The following is a 27,362-nucleotide window of genomic DNA, read 5'->3' on the forward strand; positions in this document are numbered from 1 at the left end:
GCAACTATTTGCTGTTTGGTTTCTTCTGTCGATCTCGACAGTTTTCTTTTGAAAGTTTTACGGCATCTTTTTTTTCACTAGACAAGAGCTTCATGAGCGCTTCTAAGATAAACCTTTCTTTTATTTGTAATCATACTGGTCAAGTATACAGTAAAATCAATCCGTAAACCTCTTGACCATCTTTTTCAATTAATATCAGCTGAGCTACCATCTTCAGTTTGCATGCTATTAACAAATTCTTTAAGTTTTTTCTTTTTAGAAAAAGAATGCAAATCCATAATAGTTCCCATGATGCACCATTGTTGTTTGCCATTTGTAATACTTGCAGTTGTTGAATTCTTCAACATTTTTTTCTTTAAATATTTTGTTTTTTGATTCTTTATATTTTTTCTTTTTCTTTGGAATCCAGACTTGGAAAACAATGTTGTGTATAAACTATTTTTTGCTTCAAGGTCAGCTTTTATTTCGTGGTTTTGTCCTTTTGTTTTGTCCCCTGGTTTTCATTATAGGTAAATCAAAATTAAACTAATTTCTTTCCTGAGTAAAGAAAAACCAAACTAACCTTACATTTGCATGTGTTTTTGTGTTAAAATGTTTCTATCTTTACAAGTTCATCCCTTGTTGCTAATTTCTTAGTATTTGCATGATTTGTAAGATGAATCTGAATTTTTCAGATGAGGATTGATAATTTGTATTATTTGAATTATTCAGATTACTGTTCTCATCTTGAGTGTTATTTTCACGTTTCAATCTTTTTCAGGTGTATCTGGTTGAACTTGGGAATCTGTCTGAAATCTGGATAAAAATTGGGAATCTGGATAAAATTTATGTCACTACTTATCATTATATATAGAATCTGTAGCAATAAGTTGTGATCTATAGTGATAAACAATAAGATTGTATATCAAAAAACAAGGATAAGTTTAAGGCTTCCAAAATTCATGCTAGAATTGACACAAGGACCTCTTCCATTCAGTTGAAGGTTCAATTTTCAATGCCGACAATACTAACAATGCAGTTGTGAATTAAGACTTCTACCCAGTCATGGCTGATGTACAAAAGTATGCTACTGCAGTGGATTAAATAAAGGGTTGAATTTGATATTCTGTGCAGATTCCTAAGTTCAGCACAATACATATGAAGAAGGTTACATTGGTCAAGACAAGGACAGCAATCCAAAGAATTTAAAAAAAAAAATACAAATATTGAGATGAAGATTGATCATTTGGATTATTAAAATTGTTGTTCCAATCCTAGTTGGCATATTCACAACATTTTGGCCAATGTAACCTCTAGCCTTCTTCTGTTGTATTTTTTTGAATATAGGAATCTTCTGGTTGAATTTGAAAATGTAGACTTGAATGCTTTATTAAATCTGTGGAGGAATTAGCATAAAACCCTAAGTTCCTAGAGGATCCTTTACTGGAATAAGGAAAAAAGAAGAGGAGATTTCTGACCAGATGTCTTCTTTAAAAGATTTGATCACTACCAGTAAAATATGCAAACTGTTTTTAATTTTTTGTTGTTGTTTAATAAGAATGTTGTCTTCTTTTTAGTAACACTATTTTATTTCGGCAACTCAGCATGGAGCCTGGTGCTACCAGATCAGGCTGTCTGAAGACATTGGCTTCCTAAGACGAAGGTCCTGGATATGACCTACAACTATATCCAGTGGTGAGGCCCCAGCTTGCGGGCTTTGGGGAATGTGGAGCCACCCTTTAATTACCATTGCTCCCAGGTCCAGTCTGACCCCGGAGTGGTAGTACCTGTTCGGGTCCCAACTATGGGTTAAATAGAAACCGACTTGAAAACAACAAATATATTCTATTAAAAAATTTTTCTTTAAAATCTTTGGATTCGGCATTAAATAACCCGAAAAGGGTTGATATGCCGTAAAACAAAAACAACCAACCAACCAATTCTGAGACGAAATGCACCTAACATTGATGCTTTTTGTTTTTCTACTTCCTTTTGCAAAACTTTGTTCTGCAAAGCCACAAACAAAAGCAACAACCAACCTTTTCCCCCCCTTTTCCTTCTTCCCATTTACCCATTCTATTTCTATCTCCCCCACTTCCTGACTGGTTTCCTAACTTAAAATGAACAAAACATTAATACTGTAACCCTTTTTCCTTTCTCATTGCAAAACTCATGTTCTACAGGGCAGGGAACAAAAACGATAAAATCCAGTATAAAACAACCAAACCAAACACTACAAACTAGCGATTGAAGATACAAGAAGCTTGAAGAACAAAAACCTCCTACAAAATAACTGGATGCGGCATTAAATAACCCAAAAAGGGTTGATATGCTGTAAAACAACCAAACCAAATGGCATGGAGATCCACAATATACGTATAAACAACTTATTGGAGATAATGTTATAGAATGATTTGATAAATATATTATTAACTAAGAATAATAGGCTATAGTCAAAATTGTCTGGGTTTTTTTTTACTTCTGGTTTCTGCTCAACAGATAGGATGACTGTGACAAACAAGAAAGCTTTTTTCCCTAATGTTTAGAATGTCTTGTTTACCTGACCATGTCTAATTATCTAGCCAAATGGATAGCAGAAACGCGAAGTCAAAAGGAGCAGACCATCTTGACTATAACTTATTATTGGTAAATTCACCCTTGTCTGTTCATTCACACTTTTCTTAATAACCGCGCCTTGGAATTTTTTGGAAATTTTCCACAAACAAACATGATATGAGTAAAAAAGTAACAGAACGAATTTTCGGGGAAAATTCTGCCCCACTAGGGGTGCATATCAGGATAAAATGGCTAAAATTGACACTTTTGTGCTTATTAAAAAAAAATTGATGCCTTGGATTTTTATAAAACTTTCTGAAAAATTGTAATTAACTGATTTCTATATAATTTTATTTGTCTATACTTCGTGATAACTCTTGCGTATGCCCCTGGGTCTCTTTTAGGGCTAATAAAAACACTCCATTTTTGAGACTATTTTACCATATTTGTCCAAAATTTTCTGTGTATGTCTATTTAGCAGTTTTGCATGGTGCTGAACTCAAATTTAAACATGTTAAGGCCTTGGGGACTTTTGGGGCTAAATGGGGGCGGTGGGGGCAAATGATGAACTTAGTCATTTTTTTTATGCTTCATTCACTGTGCATTCACGGGGGACCATGTATGCTCCACTTGTTCTTAGTTAATATGGTCTGTAATTGAACCTCAGAAGATTTTCATTAAAAACTGATTATTAATGCTTTTAATCATTCAATCATATGCTCATGTGCACAATTCTAAAATGAATTTTGGAAGCTTTAAACCTTATCTCATTTAGATGCATAGTATTATTACTTATTAGCTGTATAGAAAAATGACAAAAAAAAACACTCGACTAGCTACAGCCACTATATACAATTTCCCTCGCTCCCTATATGTACCAAAATCTAAATGCAGATTCCATGAACAAAGCTTCTTTCCCAGCTTTCCCAGAACTACCCGCCTTATGACATATATAACATCTGTGATGTCATATATGACATATTGTGGACAAACAAACAAGCAAACAGGAATACAGCTTTATTATAATAGATCACTACATGGAGAGAGAATGTGTCTTAAAACTGATTGTTAATCAATATCTTTATCTGTTTATGGGTTCACTCCCTCGACAGAAGTACCCCCCGACAATCAGCAAAATCCCACCCCTACACAGTAGAGATCTCTAAATGTAAGAAGGCCTCCTACTCTAATAGTTTCTTCCCCAGAACTGCTAGACTTTGGAACTCCTTTCCGGGTTCCTGTTTTCCCAACTTAGTGGGGCAGATTACTGAAACAATCTTTCACTTGGTGCTTGTATCTTATGGAATATTGAGATAACCTGCCCCACTAACTGTACTGACATGAGGAGTTCAAGTGCAATGTGAACAGACATCTTGCTGCTCATCTCTCTTCATAATGTCCCTGTAACTTATCTCCCCAGAAGTAGCTCCCTATATCAATGTGGCACTGTACTTTGTTTGGAGTGAAAATGGAATTAAAAATACAAATTTTAATTTGGACAATTCTAGTGTGAATTTTAGTAGTTTTAAACTCTTGTCAAAATTTTTACTGGTTTCAAAGCTTGACAAAAAGATTCCCAAGTTTGAAAAAAATGCAAATGGACCATTAATATAACAACCAAAATAAGAATAGTTGTTTGAATAATCTAAATAACAAAAAATACACAACTTATTTCTATCTCATAAGATGAACAGTCCATTCTTGTGCAATGCATTTTAATACATTTTTTTTTAATCTGTTTAACTATAAATCAGGTTTTCTTTTATGAAAGGTTTTATTCAACTTAGTAAAAACTGATTTCACATTTTCCTTTATGGTCCATTGTTGCGTCTTGTTGACGATTCAGTTGTGATGTGTTTTTGAAATATAATCTTTTTCTTCCCCTCCTTCTACACAACAATTTGATGAACTAACAGCCTGTGATTTTCTCTTATTCACTACAGCACTCTTTTGTTGATTTGTTGTTTGTCTTTTGTTGAATTTTTTTTTTATATCTACTAGCAGTTCTCCTGGCATTGCCCTGTTGTAAAATACATGCTTAAATATGATATTTTAATTTATGCAAATTTCATATTTATTATTATAGAGCCAATTTTCTATTGGTTATTATACTGTGCTCAATATATTGTAGTGATTTTAAAAGTAAAAAATAAAATATGACTTGGGTGCCATCATCTAGAATCGAAACCAAAACTTTTAGCTCTCCAGCATTATTTGTAACCATCTAAGCTAAGTTAAAACTCTAAAAAAAGGATTAATTCTACACACACACACACACACACACAGTCAATTACATATAGGGTGGAACAAACAATTTGTTGCCCTAGAAAAGACAGCCTTATGAAAATCGATTTTTTTTTTTTTGCAAACCATCTACTAGTTGGTCAGTTGAGTACAAATCCCAAGAGCAATAGGAGCCTTTTAACATGTCTGAAAGTGACACAATGTTCAACAAGCAAGATTGGAGATGCGCCGCTGTACGACATGCTCTCTACCAATCCGAGTTATATTGCCAGCACCCTCAAAATGCATCACTGGATTGCCACGAATAACAGGGACATGCCCAGGGTGATGAAAACAAAGTTTCTGGTCACGGTTATGGTGTGGTTTCAAGTGAGGGCCGTATCATGCCACCTCACATCTTCAAAGTCGCCTGTAAGATCAACACCAAAGTGTACCTGAAATGTGCTGAAAAGTGTGCTGATCTCCTGGTGCAATCAGGTGGACGCTGGCAGATCCTGGGTTTGGCAGCAGGACTCGGTACTGGCTCACAAGTCCAAAGAAACCCAGGCTTTGTACCCTTCTCTCACTGCCTTCCCCCTCCTACTCCAACCTGAACTCGCTGGACTACTTTGTTTGATCATGTCGAGAACATTGCCAACATGACCTCCCACAACACCAACACAGGAATCATCAGTGCAGGGTGTCACAATTACTGCCAGTTGGGAAATTCAAACCCTGCCACGAAGCCATCTCTGACTCCATTAGTGTGTGTGTGTGTGTATAATATATATATATATATATATATATATATATATATATATATATATATATATATATATATATATATGCACACATGTTGGCGAACCCTTTTTTCATTTTGATTAAGTCTTCATTAATCAGAGTTTGTATGCCTAATTTTTAGAAAGTTATTTTTGATTTTTGATTTTCGTTTCTGATATTTTTATTTCCTTTTTTATTATTTTATTTATCTTTTTTTATTTATTCCTATTCTTTTATTCCATATTTTTTATTCCCTATTCTTATTCCTTATTTTTCTCTAGCTATCCATTACATTTTTTTAAATACATTCTTTTCTACCCAACTTCCGTCCTACTCAATACTCCTCTTCTTTTGCCTTTGAAATGTTTTTTAATGCTCTCACCTCCCTCCTCCTTCATTGTTTCCCCTAACTTTTCCATTTCTAATCTAAAATGTATTTAAAATCGGTGTTATCTATTTGGCCACACTTTTGTATAATACTGATTTTTTAATGGCATTTCAAAGCTAAATGCTTCTTATCAAAAGTTTAGTTTTCTTCCCTATATCTCCCTTTCACTTATTGTAATCATCTTTCACCTTATTGACATGATAATGTAATAAACTTCTAATAGAACTTTTATCTAATTTATAAATTTCATCAGTTCAAGGGAGATAAGCCAAAAATGTGTCGAGTTATTTCCCTTCAAAGATTAATATTTTTTTTTTTTTTTTAGTCGTGATGTATCTTTAGGCTATTTTTTAAGGTCTTATTCATGCCGGCTTGAAAACTTTTAAAATATTGTTTTTTTTTTTTTCTAACATACTGATAAAACTCAAGTTTGTGCAAATTATAATTTGATGAAGTTATATTTTTATATGCCAACTATGGGGGCTGAAACAATATTGTGACGAATAAAGAAAGACTTTCTGAAAATGAGTAAAAACTTGTATATCTATCCGTATTAACATGGTATCTTTTAAAGAAATATATATATATATATATATATATATATATATATATATATATATATATATATATATATACACATACTAGCAGACTGCCCGGCAGTCTGTTAGTATGTACACACATAAATATTATATTAATGTATACACATAAATATTATATTTTAATTAATACAGAATTTTTATTATAAACAGAAATACTGAAGGTATTGAACATAATATTAAATTCCTCTTTTTTTCTCCATTAAACACTTACATTTCTGATATCTAGAAAAAGATAGAAAGGAAATTATAATAATCCATATCGGTGAATAAATGATATTTTCATACTCAACGTAATTTTAATATCTTAATTTATTTCATAATTAATCATTAGGACATATTATCACTGAAAAAAATGTTTAAGGAATTTAGATATTTTTTGACAGGTCATATTGACAGGAAATTTCTTTTTATAATTTATTTAATAACAACTAGTGTGACTAGAGGAAGACCATTCTGGCCTGCAAGAAAAATGCTTGTGCAGCCCTGTCAGCATTTCCTAATAGGAGCACCTCAGACGATTTGCATAGAAACAAAGGGTAAGAAAACAAACTGTGAGAAAGTGGACTTCCTAAAACTGCACAGGATAAAGATCAGCAAAGAACAGATCATCCTAACAATGGCTTAAAAACTGGTGGATTTGAGATTGGGGGAAAATCCTTGGTTTCCATTTCATTTTTTTGGCAATCCGATGATATCATTTTCTTAAATAGATATGAAATGTGATAGCATACATACAAATATGATGAAGCATATTATTTATTATCAAATAAGTTTAAATCTTTTGATTTTACTCTATTCAAGTTCACATCTAAAACACAAAATGATTGTTTGAAAATGCATTACATCAGTAGCATTCTTATATCATTTTTTTTTTTTGTATTTTGCTTTTTTAAATTTGTTTTTTTGTTTTTTTTTTGTTATTGTAGGTTGATCTGAAAACCATAAAAATCTTTTATATGTTGGATGACGGTGGAAGCCTTCTGGCCAGTCCAGTGAAGCAAGATATTAAAGATGCTATTGTGAAGGTATTATGGTGATTTTGTGTCTCAAGGACATTTCTTTCTTTCTTTTTTATTTGGATTATTCGAACTATGAGTTTCATCTTGGTTTTGGCTGATATAAGCTTCGACCTTTTAATCTACTACATTTGTGGTGGGAAACTATTAAAATAAGGGCAGTGTTTCTTGAAATAAAAATCTGATTAGTTGTATGTAAAATATACGGTTTTACTAAATATGTTTGACTAAAAATTACGTACAATCAATGTACGGCTAATTGCTGATTAAAGCAACTTCAACACAGGCGATCAACTGGGTCCGTCAATGTAAAATATCGTAAAACAATCTTGTAATAAACAAAACGAATTTACTCGGAAGTTTTGAGAGGTTATTTTTGGCAAATATCTGTATAAGTTCATACCTAAAAAGATATTTACTAAAAGAAAACTTACAATTTTTATTAAATATTTCCTCTTAAACAGATGACCTACTGAGTCTGTTAGTGCAAAAAATGTTATTAAAATAAACAGTAAAATGACTTAGTCGTGATTTCTGAAACGTTTTTTTTTTCAACTCCATGTGATTTAGGGGGCTACTATCTGGGACTTAAGTTGCATGGATACTATGTAGGGAGTTGAGCAGCAAGATGTTGGAAGGGAATTCCAAAATGTAGCAGTTCTAGAGAAGAAACTATTAGTGTAGAAGTCTTTCTGACATTTGGAGATCTCGCTGTGTAAGGGGTGGGAATTTGCTGCTTGTTGGGTTTGTTGGGGATATTTACGTCGAGGAGGTGCAAGGGCTTGTAGTTCGTCGGAACATCTACTATTAAAATACTTGTAAAACAGGCAGAGGGATGTGACATTTCGTTGATGGGACAGAGGTTGAAGCTTAGATGACAGTTCAGGACCTATTAGGTTGGCGACTCTCTTTTGAACTCTGCCCAGGAGTGAGAAACTAGTAGTAGAGGCACCAGCCCTAACGTGACAACAATACCCCATACATGGGCGAATGGTGGCCTTGTAGAGGTACAGGATACTTTTAGACGTAAGTAACTTTAGCACCCCACCTTCCTTGCAGCAGCCTTTGCAATGCCCTCGATGTATCTGACATTAGTTTATAAGACAGCAGCAACTTTTATACAGATTCCAGAGTTTGACTAGAAGGTTCCCAAATTCATGAAGATGCATCTGAAGAAGGTCAGAGCTTACATCGATGATTGGCTGTTTACAATTTAGGGTTGGTTTTCATATAAATTGAATGTTTATTGTTGTTTTTTTTCTTAGCTTTTTATTTTTGCTGAGGCTAGGGCATCCTACCGGATGTCATTCACTCATTATTTCAGACACTCCAAAAATTTGAATGAAGTACTTTCAAGTAATGTATCTTTAGCCATTGCTATTGGTGATTGAGAAGGTTTCTTGTAATTATTGAAGGAAACAAGTTTAGTCTTAGCAGCATTGAATGTTGCTATCCATTTTTGTCCCCATTTCACTATAGATTGGAGGTCTTCCTCTAGGTTTTCACCATTGCCTTGGATATATGTTCATTCATTTTCCTCTCATACCTACCATAGAACATGGTGTCATCAGCAAATGTGCCCATCTCAGAGATAATTTTATCAGGGAGGTCATTTATGAATATCAGGAATGATAAAGGTCGAAGGATCAACCATATATATTAAAGGATATATATATATATATATATATATATATATATATATATATATATATATATATATTGTGTCAATCACTTTATTGCAGATTAGTAAAATATCAATATTTTATTAAATATACGTCACAACAAAATGAAAATTATATCCTAAAACGACTGCTTTAAAGTTAGTTATTTCCAAAATTTTAATTCAAATTCATGCGATATTCACAAAGTTATGACATTTTATTCTTTATCGATGAATTTCCACTGTCCATCTCTTTATTGCAGGTCTCTTAAAATGTTGTTTTAGGGCAAAAATACTTACAAACTTCACATTTTATTATATTTTTCTGTCAAAGAATAATAAACAAAAACATATCCTAGGTATGGACCTCATATAAATTATTTATCGACATATCCACCATTTTTTTTTTAAATAACTTAAAACAACCTTTTTATCCCCCAAAGAAGTCAATTATTTGATCTTAAAAGGAGTTATGTGGCTCTAGCAACATCAACTATGTTCCTCCACTAGGTATCCTTTGAAGTAAATTTCTCTCTTCATTCATAAACTCCTCTTTTTAATATTGACCAGAGATATTCAATGGGGTTATGGTCTGGAAAAAACGGTGGTTAGGTCATGAGTTTCCCCAACAAATCCCATAGATTCAAGAAAGGCTGCAGTTGCCCCAAGCAGAATGGAATGGTACATAGTCATGTATAAAAATCATCTGAAAGTGACGTGGCAATGGTAGGTCATCCAGTCATGTTGACAAATGATTATCCAAAAAGGCTGTGTACGCATTGCTGGTAGGCTTTACACCCTTTGGCACTCGGCATGGTCCAACCAACTTATCTCCAATGATTCCCACCCAAAACATGATGCCTCCACCTCCTTGTTGGCGATGAACTCTGTAAGTGGTCGGAGTTCTGTTCGGGTTTCAAACTTTGGTCCATCTATCCAGACCGTCAAGAGTAGCATGGGCCTCATCCCTAAATAGGACCTGTTGGAAATCCATTTTCATGTAATTCTGTTTTCCCTATGTTGTTTGCTCAATGGAGGCCTTGGAAGAGGTTTGATGTTCCTTGCAGTCTTATTCAACACCTTGTATCCGGCCTGCCTGGATCTTGGAGCAATTCCAGCTTTTTTAAAGAATGAAAGCACGGGTGCTGTTTGTGTTTCGGTTGACTTCCCTATGAATTTTCTCCTGGCGCCCTTATCTTTTCTGGATTTGGTGTTCGGCTGTTCAAGAATGAGGCCAAGGTTCTTGGATCCGTTTCCAGTTCCGTGGCTAAGTCTTTGATGGATAATCCTTCTGCAAGTCCAGCAACTATCCTTTGCTTTTCGATAACCTTTAATCGCCTGATTTTGGGGCATTTTAAGAGATCTGCAATAAAACGATGGACAGTAAAATTTCTTTGATAATAATAATGTCATAACTTCGTGAATATCGCATGAATTTGAATAAAATTTTGGGAAATAACTAACCATAAAGCAGCCCTTTGATGGTACAATTTTCATTGTATTATGACGTATATTTAGTGAAATATTGATATTTTACTAATCTGCAATAAAGCGATTGACACAGTTATATATATATATATATATATATATATATATATATATAAAACTGTGTCAATTGCTTTATTGCAGATTAGTAAAATATCAATATATATATACTAAAGCTTTGTAGATTTTGCTTGTTATTTTGCTTACCACTGAGCATATTTCATGATCATCATTATAAAAATATGTATATTTACTTAAAAATGGACGACATGAGAAAGCATGACTGGTAGTTGCCAAAGTCTATGGCCGTGTGTGGTTGTTTGAAAGCAGTAGCAGCAGTAACTGCTGATTGTTGCTGTCTTATCAACTAATGTCACAAAATTAAGCATAAATTATATAGTTATATATATTTATATGTATATAGCACCCGCCCAATGATATATACTAATTGAGTTAAGCAATATTTGTTTCCCTAAAGTTTTTTCCTATATATTTTAATCACATCCAAAAATATTCTTCAGTTTGTGGATTGCGTCATGTTTGAAGAAAAGATTCCATTTTCATTGTTCTAATTAGCTGTAATGTGCAATTAAAACTCATCAAATGACCCATCTCATCTAACTTTCTGTCTATTACTTTCGGCCTCTCTTTAATTAATTGTTATTTGATTTCATGTTCTTATTTTATACAGTGTTCATCACTCCCATCTCTCTCTTGCTCTTTAAAATCTATATATCTATAAAAGTGAAATTGTCTGTGTGTGTACATTTCTCTACCAAATTACTCTGTCAATTTTTAGTCTACAGACTCGAGATTTGACATAAGGGGTATTGAGATTTGGGAAAATCTTTTTAATTGGTTTTTGGACAGAAATTTGACTGTCAAGGGATCAAAGTTCAACGATTTGACCTTTGAAAACTCTACCAAACACCTCCATCAATTTTGGGTCTAAACACTTGAAATTTTAGATGTAGGTTTCTTGGACATGGATCAAACTTTTTAACTTGATTTGAGCCCAAAACAATTAATGTTAAGGGGTCAAAATTGGGGTCAAAGTTAAAACAAAATTTGATCTCTCAGCCAATTTTTGGTCTAAACATTTGAAATTTTACATAAAGTGTATTCAGAGATAGGGCAAGCTTTTTAATCGGTTTTTGGGTGAAAATTTGGTTGCCAAGAACTCAAAGTTGATCTTTGCAGACTCTACCAAATTTTGGTAGAGTCTGCAAAGTCTTTGCCAATTTTGGGTCTAAGCACTTGAAATTTTAGATGTAGGTTACCTGGACATGAGTCAAACTTTTTAATATATATATATATATATATACATATGCATATAAAGTTATGAACAGTACATAGGGCCCGAGCAAAGCCGGGCGGAACTGCTGGTGATATATAAAGAAAAGATATAACAAAAACTTATTTGAAAATCCATCATTTGAAATCAAAATTAAAAATTCCTCAATACTTTTCTTTGTCAATCTTTGAAATAACTGAAGCTACTCTTTTGCATTTTTATGATGGAAGTAATTACATTACAAAATATAAATAATCTTTTTGAAATATGACCAAAAGGTTCATATGTCATTAACAGTTGAAAATAATAAAGATTTTGAAAAGAGAATATCACCATAGGCAGTAATACTATTTAACTTTTAGCTAGAGAAACAGAGAGCGAACAAGAAGAGGTTAATTTGGAATTTTTCTTTATTTATACTGGTTTTACAAATGCACTTTTCTTGCTTCAAACAATTTAACCTGACCTCAGTGGGTGACCCATTGGGTCACTTTTTTTTTTTTTTTTTTTTTTTTTTTTTTTTTTTTTTTTTAAGATAAAAATAATATTGTTTTTATTTATTTTTCAGGTGAAAGACTATTTCAGGGATACTCATGAAATCGAAGTGAAACCAGTGAGTCTCTCAAAACTGAAATATAGTCTGGAAATTTGGATGGCTGGACTTTCTGTTGACTCACCTCCTGGCCAGGATTTTTGTACGTACATGTCCGATGATGGGAAACATTCCATCAATCCAGTAGTTGAGTTTGTCAAATGGCTATTCTTCTTGTCCGATCACACTCTGCCAGCGATTGCGCTTGGAGTCAGTGAGTATTTTCTGAAACGCATTGACACCACCGCTTCCGACCAGAAACTCCTCATGATGGGTGAAAGCTTACGAGAAGATTTCAACGCACTTCTTGGAGACAGCGGCATATTGCTTTATCCACCGCACCCACGTGTGGCGCCATACCATAATCAACCAATCTTTACCGGTTTTGATTTTTCCTATACAGCCATCTTTAACTTTCTTGGTTTGCCAGTTACTCAGTGTCCACTCGGGTTGAACAAAGAAGGTTTACCTCTGGGCGTACAAGTAGTTGGGCCTCTCTTATCTGATAGAGTGACCATAGCTGTTGCTCGAGAAATCGAGAGAGCCTTTGGAGGATGGGTGAATCCTAGTAAGTAATCAGGTTACTTATTTTCCACAAAATATAAAGAATTTATACAAAGATAAAAACAATATATTTTTGTTTAAGAAAAACCTTGTTTTCTGATGGTTTGTGAAGATTATCAAGCAAGCATCAGTTAACAAAAAATATTTTTTTTTTTTTACTTTTATTGTCCCTTAAATAACATGGAATTACATACGACACTGTAATGTGATAGAATTGAGGTGTCCATGTATTTACGCATGCATACGTATTAAAATATATCTGTATTATTCAAACTACCACTCTCATCTTGAGTGTTATTTTCACAGCATTTTCAGCCGTTGTAATCTTCAGCCATCTTCAGGTACAGCTTTCTTTTCAAACTATAGAATTTTTGACAAACTCGGGAATCTATACAGAATTTTGAATTAAACCTTTTCTTTAATTCACATGAGTAGATCAATCTTGTTCTGTTAGCCATGACTGGGTAATTTATTCATAGTATCGCCTGTAGTGAAGATTAAACCTTCAACCTCTAAACTTCCTTACCTAAAATGCACAAAACATGTTATTGTTTTTTTTTTCTTTCCCTTTGCAAAACTCAATCATGTTCTGCAAAGCCAAAAACAAAAACCATAATTTTCCTCAACAAAGCAACCAAACCAAACACCATAAATAAATATTTAAAGTTATGAAGAACTTGAAGCATAAAAAATTTCTACCAGAATGATAGGATTCAGCATTAAATAACCCCAAAAGGGTTGATATGCCATTAAACAAAACAACCAATCAATCTCCAAAAGACAGTGACTCTTAGAACTAATTTTTAAATGTTGCACTAAGTTCCAGTTTTGAATAAAATTGAAGGTTCAATCCTTACTACATGCAATAACTAAGAAATACATAATTAACACTTCTATTCGGTCATAGCTGATAGAATGAGAACAATCTACCCTAGTCGATTAAATACAAGATTCAGTTTGAAATTTCATATAGATCCACAAATTTATAAAGATGTATATGCAGAAGGATGGAGGTTACATTGGTCAAAATACTGTGAAAATAACAATTAAGATGAGAATAGTAGTCTGAATAATACAAATTATCAATCCTCATCTTAAAAAAAATAACCCAAACTATAAAATATATTCATGTATAAAAAATACATTGAAAAGCAGGACCAAAAATAATGTTAGCAATTCCATATGATTTTCTCATATGTTGTGGTAAAAAAAAAAGTCAAACTTTAATTTATTTAGATTTGAGACATATTCATTTGTATGAATTTCATTTTACGAAAATAATTTAATTTTAAAATTAATCAATCTTCATAATTTTAATTTATCATACCAAATTAACAATTTTATTTTGTTGTTTTGTTTTTGTTGTATCTTTTTAAATGTATTTTGTTGCTTATTTCTAAATGGCAAATATGCAAAACTCATCATCCTTCCTCCAATTGTTACTGTTATTAAAATGCTTAACTTTGTGTTCCTCAGTGTTTTGTGCATATTATATATTGAACAAAAAAATAGTCTTCAATAGTTCAAGAGTGTTATACAAGTGCACATCTTGAGCAGAGATTCATCTGTCTATTAATAAAATTGTGTGACCCCTTCTCCTTTTTTATTTTCATTTTAGTTCAGTTAGTTATCAGAGATTAAGGGACCTTCCCCCTTCTGAGGTCAACACTTTGCAGATTAAATAGATATCTTAGTGTTTATTTAAGAATCTTCTCTACTTCTCAAAACAGTGAATAAAATCATTTTTTTCTCTTCAATAGATGACATAACTCTGTCATAGTTTATTCTTGTGGTCTTGCTTGGTTTTGCCAAATTCCAAAATCAGAATCCATCTGGTCCTGGTTGCCTATCTTTCTTAATGTTGTTATTTATGATAACATCTAAGAGAAGGTGGATCATTGCATTCCTCCTAGGAGCTGCTGTGTAGCTATTTCGAGATAGTATTCAGATTAAGTAAGATCCATGTTAGTTTGAATGTATGGTCAGGGTTTACTTTAAAATAAAGTACACTCATGTCAATATGTCCTGACAAACGCCTACATCAAGAGACTAAAGACTCTCAAGGGTGGTGACTCTAGGCATTAAAACTTTTTTTAAAATTTTATTTTGGTTACAGATACTCAGTTTAAACTATATTATTTTATATCTATACTATTAATGTTAGTTTGAATATTTGGATAGAATTTACTTTTAAATAAAAGACTAATTTACAAATGTCTTTATAAACTCCTTCACCAAGAGATCAAAGACACTCGAGGGTGCTTGGCATTAAAACTGTTTTTTAAATATCAAGGGATCTTAACCTGGTGCTTCGTTGTATTTGTATCTGAGAGCTCTTTACAAGATTGATGTTGTGTTTTTTTAGCTGCTATTTGCTTGGTATTGATTCTAGGTATTTGTTTAGGTTGTTTGACTAATACAGTTGCATCCACCACAACTGGTATGATACTAATTTCTTTTAATGACCAAGTTTGTTCAGGTAATTGTTTAGGTTTTTGTATTTGATTATTTCAAAAAATTAGTTAATAAATAATGTGTTTTAATATCTTATTTATAAAATCGTAGGATGACTTTCAAAAGTTTCAGTCTTTTAAGACGTAAAGATTTGCCAAGAATTTTTCAGCCAGTTTTCAACAGTTTAAATGTTTTGAAGAATCGCAAAGTAATTTTTTTAACAATTAACAAAAGATTAAAATGATTTGTTTTTGAAGAAATCGAAATCCACTCTAGTGAAATTGATTTTTTTTCTCATAAAGTCACCATTTATCAAGTCCCAAAGGCCACTCAAGAATAAGGGTTAATAATTAATTCATAATTAATTTTTTTTAAGTAGGAATTTTGAAGTTTCCTCTTATTTTGCATTATTTGATTAACAGTAAAAAAAATGAATAATTAGATGTGTAACTACCAAAGTTGTGTTCACAAAAGAAATACAGACATGAGAAATTGTCACACGATTTTATTAATAAAGATTGATGTCAAAAATGAAGGTTCTGACTATACATTCGAGAGACAAATTAAACACCTGTGATTGCTTTTCATGTTTAAATGTTTGTGATTTTCACGAATGAAACTTTTTGGGGGCCATTTTTAACAAGTGGCTCCATTTTTATTATTTCAATCATTAACAAATACATATGCCTTAAACTACGTCCTTTTTAAATTCACTTATTCCAGATTTCCTACATCCATCCAAATAATAACTTGGTTCTCTGATTTGTTTTCATTTCTGTTCTTAAAAGGAACATTCTAGAAATTTTTTTTTTTCATAAACCCTCCAATTACTGTGATCAAATTAACTGCTATGCATCATTTATACTATAATATATATATATATATATATATATATATATATGAGCAAACAGTTAATAAAATATGTTAAAAAACACTTTGAAATGAGTTAAAAACATATTTAATCTGAAAAGGAAACACTATTTATCTAGTGTTTCCTTTTCAGATTAAATATGTTTTTAACTCATTTCAAAGTGTTTTTTAACATATTTTATTAACTGTTTGCTCATATTATAAGCTCTATTTCCTATTTGGTTTTATCGAGCTTTTATGTCTGGCTGAGATAATTTTATAAATATTAATTCTTTAATATTTATAATTTACTTTAATTTTACCATCTTTGATCATTTTGGTAAATTCAATTGTAATTTTCATTTTATATATATATATATATATATATATATATATATAATTAAAGTTTGATTAAATAGAAGTGAAAATTCCTGTTTGTTCCTTTTCTGATCCAATTTTTTGAGTTGGCAGTTCATTGATCTAATGTTGTACTCTGGTATGAATAAGAACGTTTTTGACTTGCATGAGTTCGTCGTCAGGCATATGATAATGTTAGTTTAAACTAAACAGAAAAATACAAATAAAACACAATAGCCCAATTACATTTACACATTTATTGTACACTGACAAACATTTAAAGAACAACACAACATAGTACAATGGAGACAGTTCAATAAGACTCACCGGCTGGTGGAATAAGTCCTTAGAGCTCACCCTGTGGTGGAAAAAGGTTCTCTCCTTGAGAGGGAAAATCAACATGTCTGCCCGTGACCAAAAGTAAAAGACACAAGGAATATATAAGGGGCAGATTACTCCTCCCCGGTGTCCTCTAATTTTTGGTCCCCTACAATAAGTTGTAAGTTATAAAAATTATAAAATTAAAACTGGTAAATTTATTATGAAAGTTGATAAAGAATATTATCAAAACATTTTGATATACTTTCTTGTATTGAGTTTAACGGATTCTTGTCTCTCACCCCAAATTGAAAAATTGGATCACAAAAGGAACAAAGAGGAACTTTCACTTCTGTTTAATCAAATATCAGGAAAATTGTTAGGTAAATAAACTCCAAACATCTTAAAGATGAGGACTTTATCATTAAATGTTTTGATATAAAATACTTATCAATATCACTTGTTTAAATGGTAGCATTGTTGTTGATAACCATTTTTATTATTTTTATTGATTTAAATTTCTTTTAAGAATTTTTAAGAATAAAATATTAATGTTGGTTTCTAAATTGTTTCAACACATTTTCCAAAGAACTAAGCAAAAAAAAAAAGAACTAAAAACTTATATAGGATTTATTTACACTTACAAGTAATATACCAAAAATATGTGCATCTGATAGAACTCCCTAATACATCGATATATGAAAAGATAGGCTTATTAGTATGGATAGCAGCATATCGAGCATAACTGGTAAGGATCTATTAATGACTGATTGCATGTTGTCTTAAAGAGACATCAACAGAATTGGTTAGGTGGATAGGAGATAATAAACTACATGTACAAGAACGGCCTGGTTAAAATAGAATGGACAAACAACTGACAAATGTTTTGATTATTAAATTGAAAAGGAGAAAAGATTTGGCAAACATGTTGCCATCTTTAATGGTCAGATCAAAATGAGCAAAAAGAGAAAGTGAAACTTTTGAGTCACGTTTTTTATACGAGTGACCACGTGACTAAATCAACCAATGGTTGACTCCTCATCATCATATGATCTGGGATTCTAATCATTAGGAAAAAATAATTATGTCTTATCGAATTGATACAACATTTCAAAAGCAATTTGGTTACTGTTTATGATAAATATTATTTCTGTAAGTGTATGGTTGATAATGTTAAAAAAAAAAACAACCTGCATATTTGCATGAGACAATTTCATTGTTTCAAGTTTGAAAAATGATCAACATGGATGAAAAGAATTCATACAAATTAGAATTTGTCCAGTTGGTCATTTTCAAGATAGCAGCTAATTGTTATAGTTTAAACGACGATTCTAATATATTTTACAATTATTCTCCCACACCCCACATCCCACCTCCACTTTATTGTTGCAGGATTTTAGTTTGAATTGCAAACACTAATCTTAAACTGTATGAACAAGAACAATTTCTACAATTCTTAAAATGATTGGTAAAATGAAGAAAATCATAAATTATTCTAACAATTCTAAATTCGTTATCGCCAGCAATTTTTTGGTCGGTGTAAATCATAGTGAACATCTCGGGAGTATCTGTTATGTTTATTGTAGTTACAGATTCGTAACCAGGCTTAAGTGTATGTTAACAATAGAGAAACAGTTCAGATGGAGGAAGCAAAAAAGATATCAGAAAGTATACATACTTTGATTCCCCATAAGGTCCACATTTACATTGATCTTTAGACATGTTATTGTTTTGGTTGTACTGCAGTGATTGTAACGACATAGAAACAATCCAGGACAAAAAAAAAAGCCATCTGACAGTATACTTTATTCCTCAGTCGAGAACAAATCAACTTGTACAGACCTCAGCATATTTGAACTATTACTTGGAAGTTTACTTACTCTTTTTTTTCTCCTTTTAGTCTGACTGTTGGAATGGCAGCAATCTCTGCTTTCCCTTTTCTGATTTAACCTTCGAAGCAACAATGCTGTCAGCTTTTATTTCATCTAGACCAATTCTGAATTTTATGGTCCATCTCTTCACCTAAATGAACCAGTTGTTAATGTGCTACCATACATCTTGATAAGTACGTTTTTTTTTTTTTTTTTTTTTTTTTTAGGAAGCTTTGATATGTGTGCATAAGTTTCTATAAGTTGTCTGTACAGGCAATTTCTTGAAAAGAGACATATTAAAGCGAAATACAACAAAACGTAGCTCGCTTAAATATATACAATGCAAACATAATTTTGTCTTTAATAATCCTGTCATTTTAATAATCAGTCCACTTTCATTTTTTTTTTATTATATACTTTTTTTTTATCATTCACATTTCTCAGCCGAAATATATCATAGTAACCAAAAACCTCATACAACTGATTCATAAAAATGTCTCCTTTCATATATGGATATTTTTCTCCAATTCCACTATTTTACTTATACAATGCAAAATCTATTTACATGATAAATGTTACAGCCTTTAAACTGGCTTTCCTATTATTTTATTACTATTTTTTTAGTTTTTCTAAAGATAAATGAAGATATAAATATTTTAAAGATTAAAAGTTTCCAATGAAATTATATCTCTGATTAAATTATTTTATCTTACCAATTAAACTGGTATATTAAAAAAAAAACAACTTTATGTTAATAATAATACTGACTGTATATTTAAAAAAAATGTTTAAAAATTAAACCGACTATATATTAAAATCATAAATTATTCATTGGACAAAATGGAGTCATTAAGAAATAAATTCTGAATTTATCAATGATTTATATTTTTATTATCAACTTCTATTTCAATTCTAAATAAATATAAATATCCTGATTCTTTGTAATTCTAAAACAAATTGTTGGGATGTATTCTCACATTCGTCATTTGCTTAACTATAGGCAAACAAATAACACCATTTTATATTTTACAAAAGAATGGCATAATCAAAATTTCTGTAACAATCTCTCCAAACTTCTGACAAATCCTTTCATTTTAATTTTTTTTCTGTAAATTATGTAATCTTTAAAGTTAATTGAGTTTTTTTTGATTTCGTATTTTAACAGAATAACTAAGGATTAAACAAAAATTGTCCGGTTGTAAGATACACTTAAATATGATATTTTAATTCATGCAGATTTATTGTTATAGACACAATTCTCTATCGATTATTATATTAAACCTAATATATAGTAATAAGATCAAAACATGTATATATATATGACTTGGGTGCCATCAGCTAGAATCGAAACCAAAACATACAACTCTTCACCCTTAGTCCTTAGCCTCTGAGCCACACACAGACACACGCACATATATATATTCACCTATCATCCCATTTTTAAAAGATGTAATTTTGCCCAATCATTGAAGACAAGATGCAAGCAAGCTAGGTCCACAGTTTTATGATTATATAGATGAAGGGATAGATTTTTCTGATTAGTTAATCATTTTTTTCTCAAATAAAAGTAAAAAGAATGATTCTTATGTGGCTCTTCCTAAATGAATCCTATTTATCACCACAACTTCACCTGATTATTAAACCCTGACTTTTAAAAACGAAAACTCATTCTATAGCAAAGCAAAATAGGAATTGTGCTATTGATAAAGGAAACCTTTTTTTATCAATCAGCAATTGATCGATTCATTAACCACATCTGATAGTTGTTATTATATTTTAGCAAATGATGCAAATATTTGTTCTTTATTTGTAGAATCAAAATATCTGTGCATTCTGTTGATAATTTTATATACCAAAGATCTCGCAGCTACTTGATTCTAGCAAAAATGTATTTATGTACCATATAATGTTTAAACAATTTAATAAAATACAAAATTTAGAATTGAGTAAACTTTTAATTATTTTCTATCTTTCATTGTTTCTTTTCTCATTGTGAATCTAGAGAAATAATTTAAGGGAAAAATATTGCTTATTTTCTATTTCAAAAGAGAATGTATGTGAGTATGTAAGAGATGCTAACTCTAATATTATGATGATGAAAGAAATCGGTGCTTTATAAAAATAGAAATAGACAGAATTGACATTTTTATTTCAAATTCTTCCATTTTTTTTTTCTTTTTTTTTTTTTTTTTTAGACAAAATTTAAACCAGAAAGTTTTTACTTATGAAAAGTACTATAATTATTTAAAATGTCATTTAAGCATTCAAAAATCAGCTGAATGGAGAAATATTACAACTTTGAATTTAAACAAGTTAAAAGCTTTAATCGATACCTAAGAAATTTTGATCTTTAATATAACAAAGACGTGGTTAAAAACCAAAGAAAATCCTATAAATAATAAGTATAAAGGAGAAATGACTACAGGTTTATTATTTTATGTAAAAGTTGAAAAACTAATTAAATTCTCAATTTATTAAAGATTCGATTTTTATCATTTGAATTTTGATTTAAAACAATAAAACCAGTTTTTTTGTTTTTTTAATTCATAGCAAAGTTAAAAGTTTATTTCACTACATTTTTTTTTTTTTGTTTTCATTAAGATCACAATCTGTACCTACTAAGCATTACCCGGGATGCAGTAATTTTATTAGTTTTTTAAAGTTTTATTTGGTTATACATTTTTTAACTCGTACAGAAAAATTAACAAAACTATTTTTTATTCTGTAATTAAAAATTATTTATTTTTTGGATAATCTTTTTTTTTTCTTTTTTTTGTGATCAGTTAAAATGATGGAGAATATAGATTGTCTGAGTCGGACTAAGTAATTTTAAAAATAAATTTGAATGGAATGTATTATATTGCCAGTAACATGGTATATAGTGTAACAATTGAAAATTATTGCGTCAGAAATTTTGATTTGTCAGCTTAAAGACTGACTTTGAAAATCCAACACAATAACTTATATATAATTTTATATTAGATCCTATCTTAGTAAAGGGATGTTAGATGTTATGAATAGAGCATTAATATAAGACAAAATGCTGAAAAATTAAAATTTACATAATGAAAACATAGAACAATGTGATCAGTTTTTTACTTGAAATAAAAATCTAAATATTATTTTTAAATGTAAATGACATGTCATGTTTTGCCTTATATATAATTTGTGTTTTTTTTGTTTTGTTTTTTTTTCAAATTTTATTTAATGCAATGCTTTTATTGTGTCCTTGTTTTCTTGTTTATTTAAACTTGTTTGAAATTTCGTTTTTGATTATTTTTTATTCAATACAATAATAAAAAGACTTCAATGAAATAATATATTTTAATTTTATTTTTAATAGTATAATTTTAGATTTCCAAATATTGTACACAAGCAGTTTCAAGTCTTGTGTACACCTACGCTCACCCTCAGGAATTCTTCTTGCAGCCATCATTCTATTCCATAAGTTCTCTCTGGATTTTAATTTCTGGAATTTAATAGTAAATAAGATTTTCTAATGAAACTAAATAAATTATGTGCTTTTTTAAATTCATTGTGACCAGTGGTTCCATACTTTGGGTGATTGTCACCAGATGATCCAAACAAGCTCTTGTAAGTGATATATATAAATTACAACCGATTTGTTTATTCAAAACGAGTTTGAAAATAAAGCCAGTGTCCTGAAAAAAATTTTATTATCCCAAAAATTTAAATGAAGATGAAGAGAAGGAACCAATAAAATTCTCTGGTTCTTTTTCAATTTAAGGACATTCTTTTGGCTAAAATGAATCAAAAGTTTTATTCACTGCAGAATGCCACCATTTACGTTTCATTCTGTGCTGAATTGGCTCAAAAAATTGTGAGAAAAATCCAGGGGAAGAAGTGGAATGGAATAAGTGAAGAATTTTATTTTGTATATATTAATAAAAGAAATTTAATTACCAAGATTTTTTTTTGTAAAGTATTTCCACATTATTAAAGCTGAACTCATAATTATGACACATTTAAAATGCTCATCTTGTTGATTATTCAATTGCAAGTTAATCTGTATTAAGTAGCCAATAGTTTGGTTAAAGTTTACATAATATCAGAAGAATCAATAATGATAAAGATATTCCTTTTAATATAAAATAATATCTAAACTTTATCTTGAAACATTATGAAATGCTTAATAATCATATGAATATAAAAATATATTTTATTGAAAGCTAATTTTATGGAAATTGCTCCAGGCAAGACATGAAGTTAAAATATATATATATATATATATATATACTATTTCAAGGTCAAAAACTAGCCAACTAGTGTTAGATGGATAAATTCCATCCCTGATAACAGCCATTCTTCTCCCTTTGTCAGAAACCTTACTCATGGAATGTGATGAAAAAATAAGGGAAGCAAGAGTTATGAGGCTGCTGAAAGTAAACCCAAGGTCCACTTTCTATTCATAATAATGTGAATGCAAATTTGAAATAAAATATGTCTTATGCTAATGATTATTAATATTTTTTTCAATATTTCAAGAAAAATATCTTCATCAAAAAGGAGAATTTTTTTTTCTTTGAAGAGCTTTTCCTTTAAAATATTATAAAAAACATATTAATCATTTGCATTAGAATTATTTGATTAAATTTTAATCATATATAATTTCTATGCTACACACAATGCTTTAAGTGAACTTAACATTTTCGTACATTATTAAAACTACATTTTATTTAAAACTAGCAAGACTAGTGTCCCGGCATTGCTTGGAAAAATTGAGAAAACTAAGAACCATAAATTTACACCAATTGATTAGAAAGGATGGAAACGATTCTTTTCACTAAAAATACTAAGCATGTATTCACAATGTAGACCATATTCATAAATAAAAATGTGGGTGATAATAAAATAAAAACAAAGTGGTATGCAAATTAGTTAATTTTCAAATATCATTGACATAAACATCACTGCAAATTTTAGAAAGCTGCTTCTCTATTGGGAAAAGGAAGTCAGCCAATTAATCTCACTATCAGTGGGTCTTAATATACAGAAGAGGTATCATTGGCAAATAAAAATATGCGTATGAAAATTGTACTCAAATACAACTAAAAGATGAAACTGCATATAATAGACCAGTTTATCCTTTTTAACTTATATAGAAAAAGAAAGAAGAATTTAGTTAAAAAAAGATAGTTATCAATTTGAAATGTGAGTTATTCCCCTTGCTGATTATGGTTTCTTTTCCTGGTTATAATTGGAAAAATATTTACATACTATCAGTTATCAGAACGGGACTACATAATTCTTAAAATAATTTGTAACATGTCAATAATATTCTTTTAAAAAAGTAAAAAAAATGAATGTAAACATTTACTTTGTTGAAACACTTGAATTTCTTTTAAAACCTATTTCAATAAATCTGTTGGATTTTAAATCTAAAAAATTTGAATAACAAACTCAAATTTCTTTACATTTTCATATTATCATATTATCAAAAATCTGTCCAACCCTTTATTCCCCTCTGGATCTATTATTTTTGTTTTCAAACCCCTTTTGTTAGGGGTAGGGGTGGGGGCAAAATTCGCCCCACCCCCCAATCCCTACTCTTGATCAATCAAAAAGGGAACCCATTTTCTATCAAAGCCAAAAGAGGAACCTGGTAATCTGTTTGCTTCACTCATCTTCACTTGGATTTCATTCAGGACGCTGCAAAATGGAAAAACTGGATTTGTTTGACAAATTCGATAAATTTAAATGTTTGTTCTCATTGTGAGAAATTAACAGCAAACATTTGATTTAAGTTATAAAATGAATAAGTAATTATGAATTCCAGATGCTTTAAATTCTTGCTTTAATCATTAAAATAAAATTGAAACAATCAAAACAGAACAAGAAGTCTTACTAGAATCAGGTGCCACCATGAAATGTTTTGTTTCAATTCTAAACTAACTAGGGCCAACATTTTCTGTTTTTTTTTTTTTTGTTTTTACTTCCATCCCCTGAGAAAAAAACCTCGTTGAATTCAAAACTCCTAAAATAAAAAAACTTCAACATAATTTTGACAATATTATCAAAAAGAAGAACTAAAAATACCTCATATGAATTTTTTTTTTTTTTAATCTTTTAAAATGTTTCATTTCATGAATACATTTTTTGGTGCTAGAAATTAAACCATGTCACAATATTAGGCGAAAGTAAAATCAAGCAAAATTATACCAAAAACTAATTATTCGATTTTATTAATCTTTTCTTATCATTTTTTTTTAAATCTGAATTGTATATGCAAAAAGAAACGAAAATTATAAAAAAATAAATTTCTTATTTTTTCACACATGTTCTTTCATTTTTAACCAACAAAACATTATTCACTCAGAAGAATGGAAATCTTATTTTATTTTCAATTTACATTAAGATAATGAAATGAAAAAAATATTAACTTTACATATTCTTACTGCAAAATAATTGAACTCTAAAATTATCAGAATTTATTTCTGTGAAAAGAAAATGAGAATAATTATCAGATTATTATTTTTATTTTTTCATTAATTTTTGTTTTTCTTTAGTGAAAATCTTAAAATAAGTATAAATACAAGATTTTTAATTTCTCATAAAACATTCAATATCAGCGTGCATCTGTTTTCATGAAACTTTTTGGCCATATCAAGCTTTAAATCTATGACAGATAAACAGTTATTTGGTAGGATTAAAGTAGATTGCGTTTGATAATCGATTGGAAGATCAAGGTTCAGTTTTTGATCAAGTCACAAAAAAAAAAAAATGGTAGTTGAAGCCTCTTTATTAAACACTCAGAATTACAAAGTCATGGGTAAATGAAACAATCCAGGATAAGGAGTGGTGCCCTCTACATCTCGGTGTAGTATCCAATAAGAAGGGTGTCTTGGAATCACCCTTGATTATGACTGATCCATTTTTTCTTGGAAGATCACATGGTGATAAATATAAATAAGTATTCAATTTTTGCTATGATCAACTTGTGGTTGGAAAATAATAAAATAACTGAGAAGTGAAGAAGATATCTTTAAAAAAAAAAGGTTTTCAAGATAGAAATATTTTTGAAATGTGTTTTTGTTTTATCGGCTAAAGAATTGGTAACTGTTTTATTTGAATTGCATTTGGTGCTACATTCTTCTTTCATAGCTTAAAGTTTGAAATAAACCATGATTGAATTTTAAACAAAAATGATAGCCACTTGTAGGATTGGACCCCTGAGAGATTACTTGAATGTTCCAGGGCATCTCTCGAGCTATCATCTGAAGCAATGCCTATTATGATGTCATCCCATAACATCTAAGTCTACTTGAAATGAGATTAAAGAAATTGAACATTTCTTTGTTCTTTTGTACATTGTGCCTCAAAATATTAGCGATTTCTCCTTTACAAGGATATTTTAATAATTAATCAACAAAATTTGCTTTAATTATTATTTTTAACTTTTCAAATATGTAATTTATTGATAAAGTAACTAAACAAATACATAATTCGCCGTTTGACTAAATATCAATGTTAGATTTAAATTGAAAAATTAATGAAAATCCATTTCAATCAACAAATTTTTAAAGGACGTCAGATTTTATTAGATACCTTACTGACTCAAGGTGTTTCCTTAAATAATGGTGATGGAAAGCACTCATAGGGTCAAGTTAAATTATGATGTTCCCCAATGTAACGCACTATTAATAGAGTAAATATTCATGGTAATCATTTGGGGAAAAAAGTCCAAGACCAGCATATTTTGATCGTATATTTTACATCCAATCTTAATCTGTCTATCTGCTGCAGTTTTTTTTTTTTTTTTTTTTTTTTTTTTGTTCTTTTGAAAACTAATTTTGTATATTCAATTTATGGTGTATCTGCAGTTTGATAAATACACCTTGCTGACCTTTCTATTTTGGAGATCACACTTTTAGCACACACACATACCCTGCCGCTGCAAAAAAAACAAACTTACCTTTACTGTCTGTTTGCACTCTGATAAATGTCTCCCTCTGGCTTATAATGCAATATCACTTTAATATTTAAAAGTTATCTTTTGTATTCAGCTGTTTGTTTCATGTACTAGAATATGCGATGATGGTTGATCTGTTGTAATCTGCCATTGAGAAAACAAATGCCATTGTTAGTCTTAAAGGCAGCTTTCCATTTTACATCAAATATTAACACCAAAAATCTTTTGAAACAAACTCAATTCATTTGCTGTTCAGTTTTTTGTTTCAAAGATTAATATTTTTTATTGTTTACTTTTTCAATCAGATTAAATATTTTCAATTATTTTATTGTTTTATGATGCCTTTTTTGTCTTCAATTTTTTCTTGCGTATATGTTTTGGTTTGAAATGTTCAAATTGTGTGTGTGTGTGAAGAAAACAAATTTTCATTAATGTTTGATCTTTATT

The 27,362-nt window shown here is 30.3% G+C and overlaps 1 protein-coding gene across 1 annotated transcript in view; it reads left to right on the plus strand.

The window, feature by feature from the left end:
- Positions 1-27,362, plus strand: part of LOC145249613 (fatty-acid amide hydrolase 2-A-like) — a 139,205-nt gene that overhangs the window by 54,120 nt on the left and 57,723 nt on the right. The window contains exons 7-8 of the mRNA XM_080111338.1: positions 7,452-7,550; positions 12,549-13,140. Of these exons, the coding sequence (XP_079967464.1) occupies positions 7,452-7,550; positions 12,549-13,140 (691 nt within the window). The remainder of the gene's footprint in view (positions 1-7,451; positions 7,551-12,548; positions 13,141-27,362) is intronic.

Source organism: Euprymna scolopes, chromosome 28, assembly GCF_053919585.1.
Source record: "Euprymna scolopes isolate OS-2025 chromosome 28, ASM5391958v1, whole genome shotgun sequence".
Taxonomy (NCBI): Eukaryota; Metazoa; Mollusca; class Cephalopoda; order Sepiida; family Sepiolidae; genus Euprymna; species Euprymna scolopes.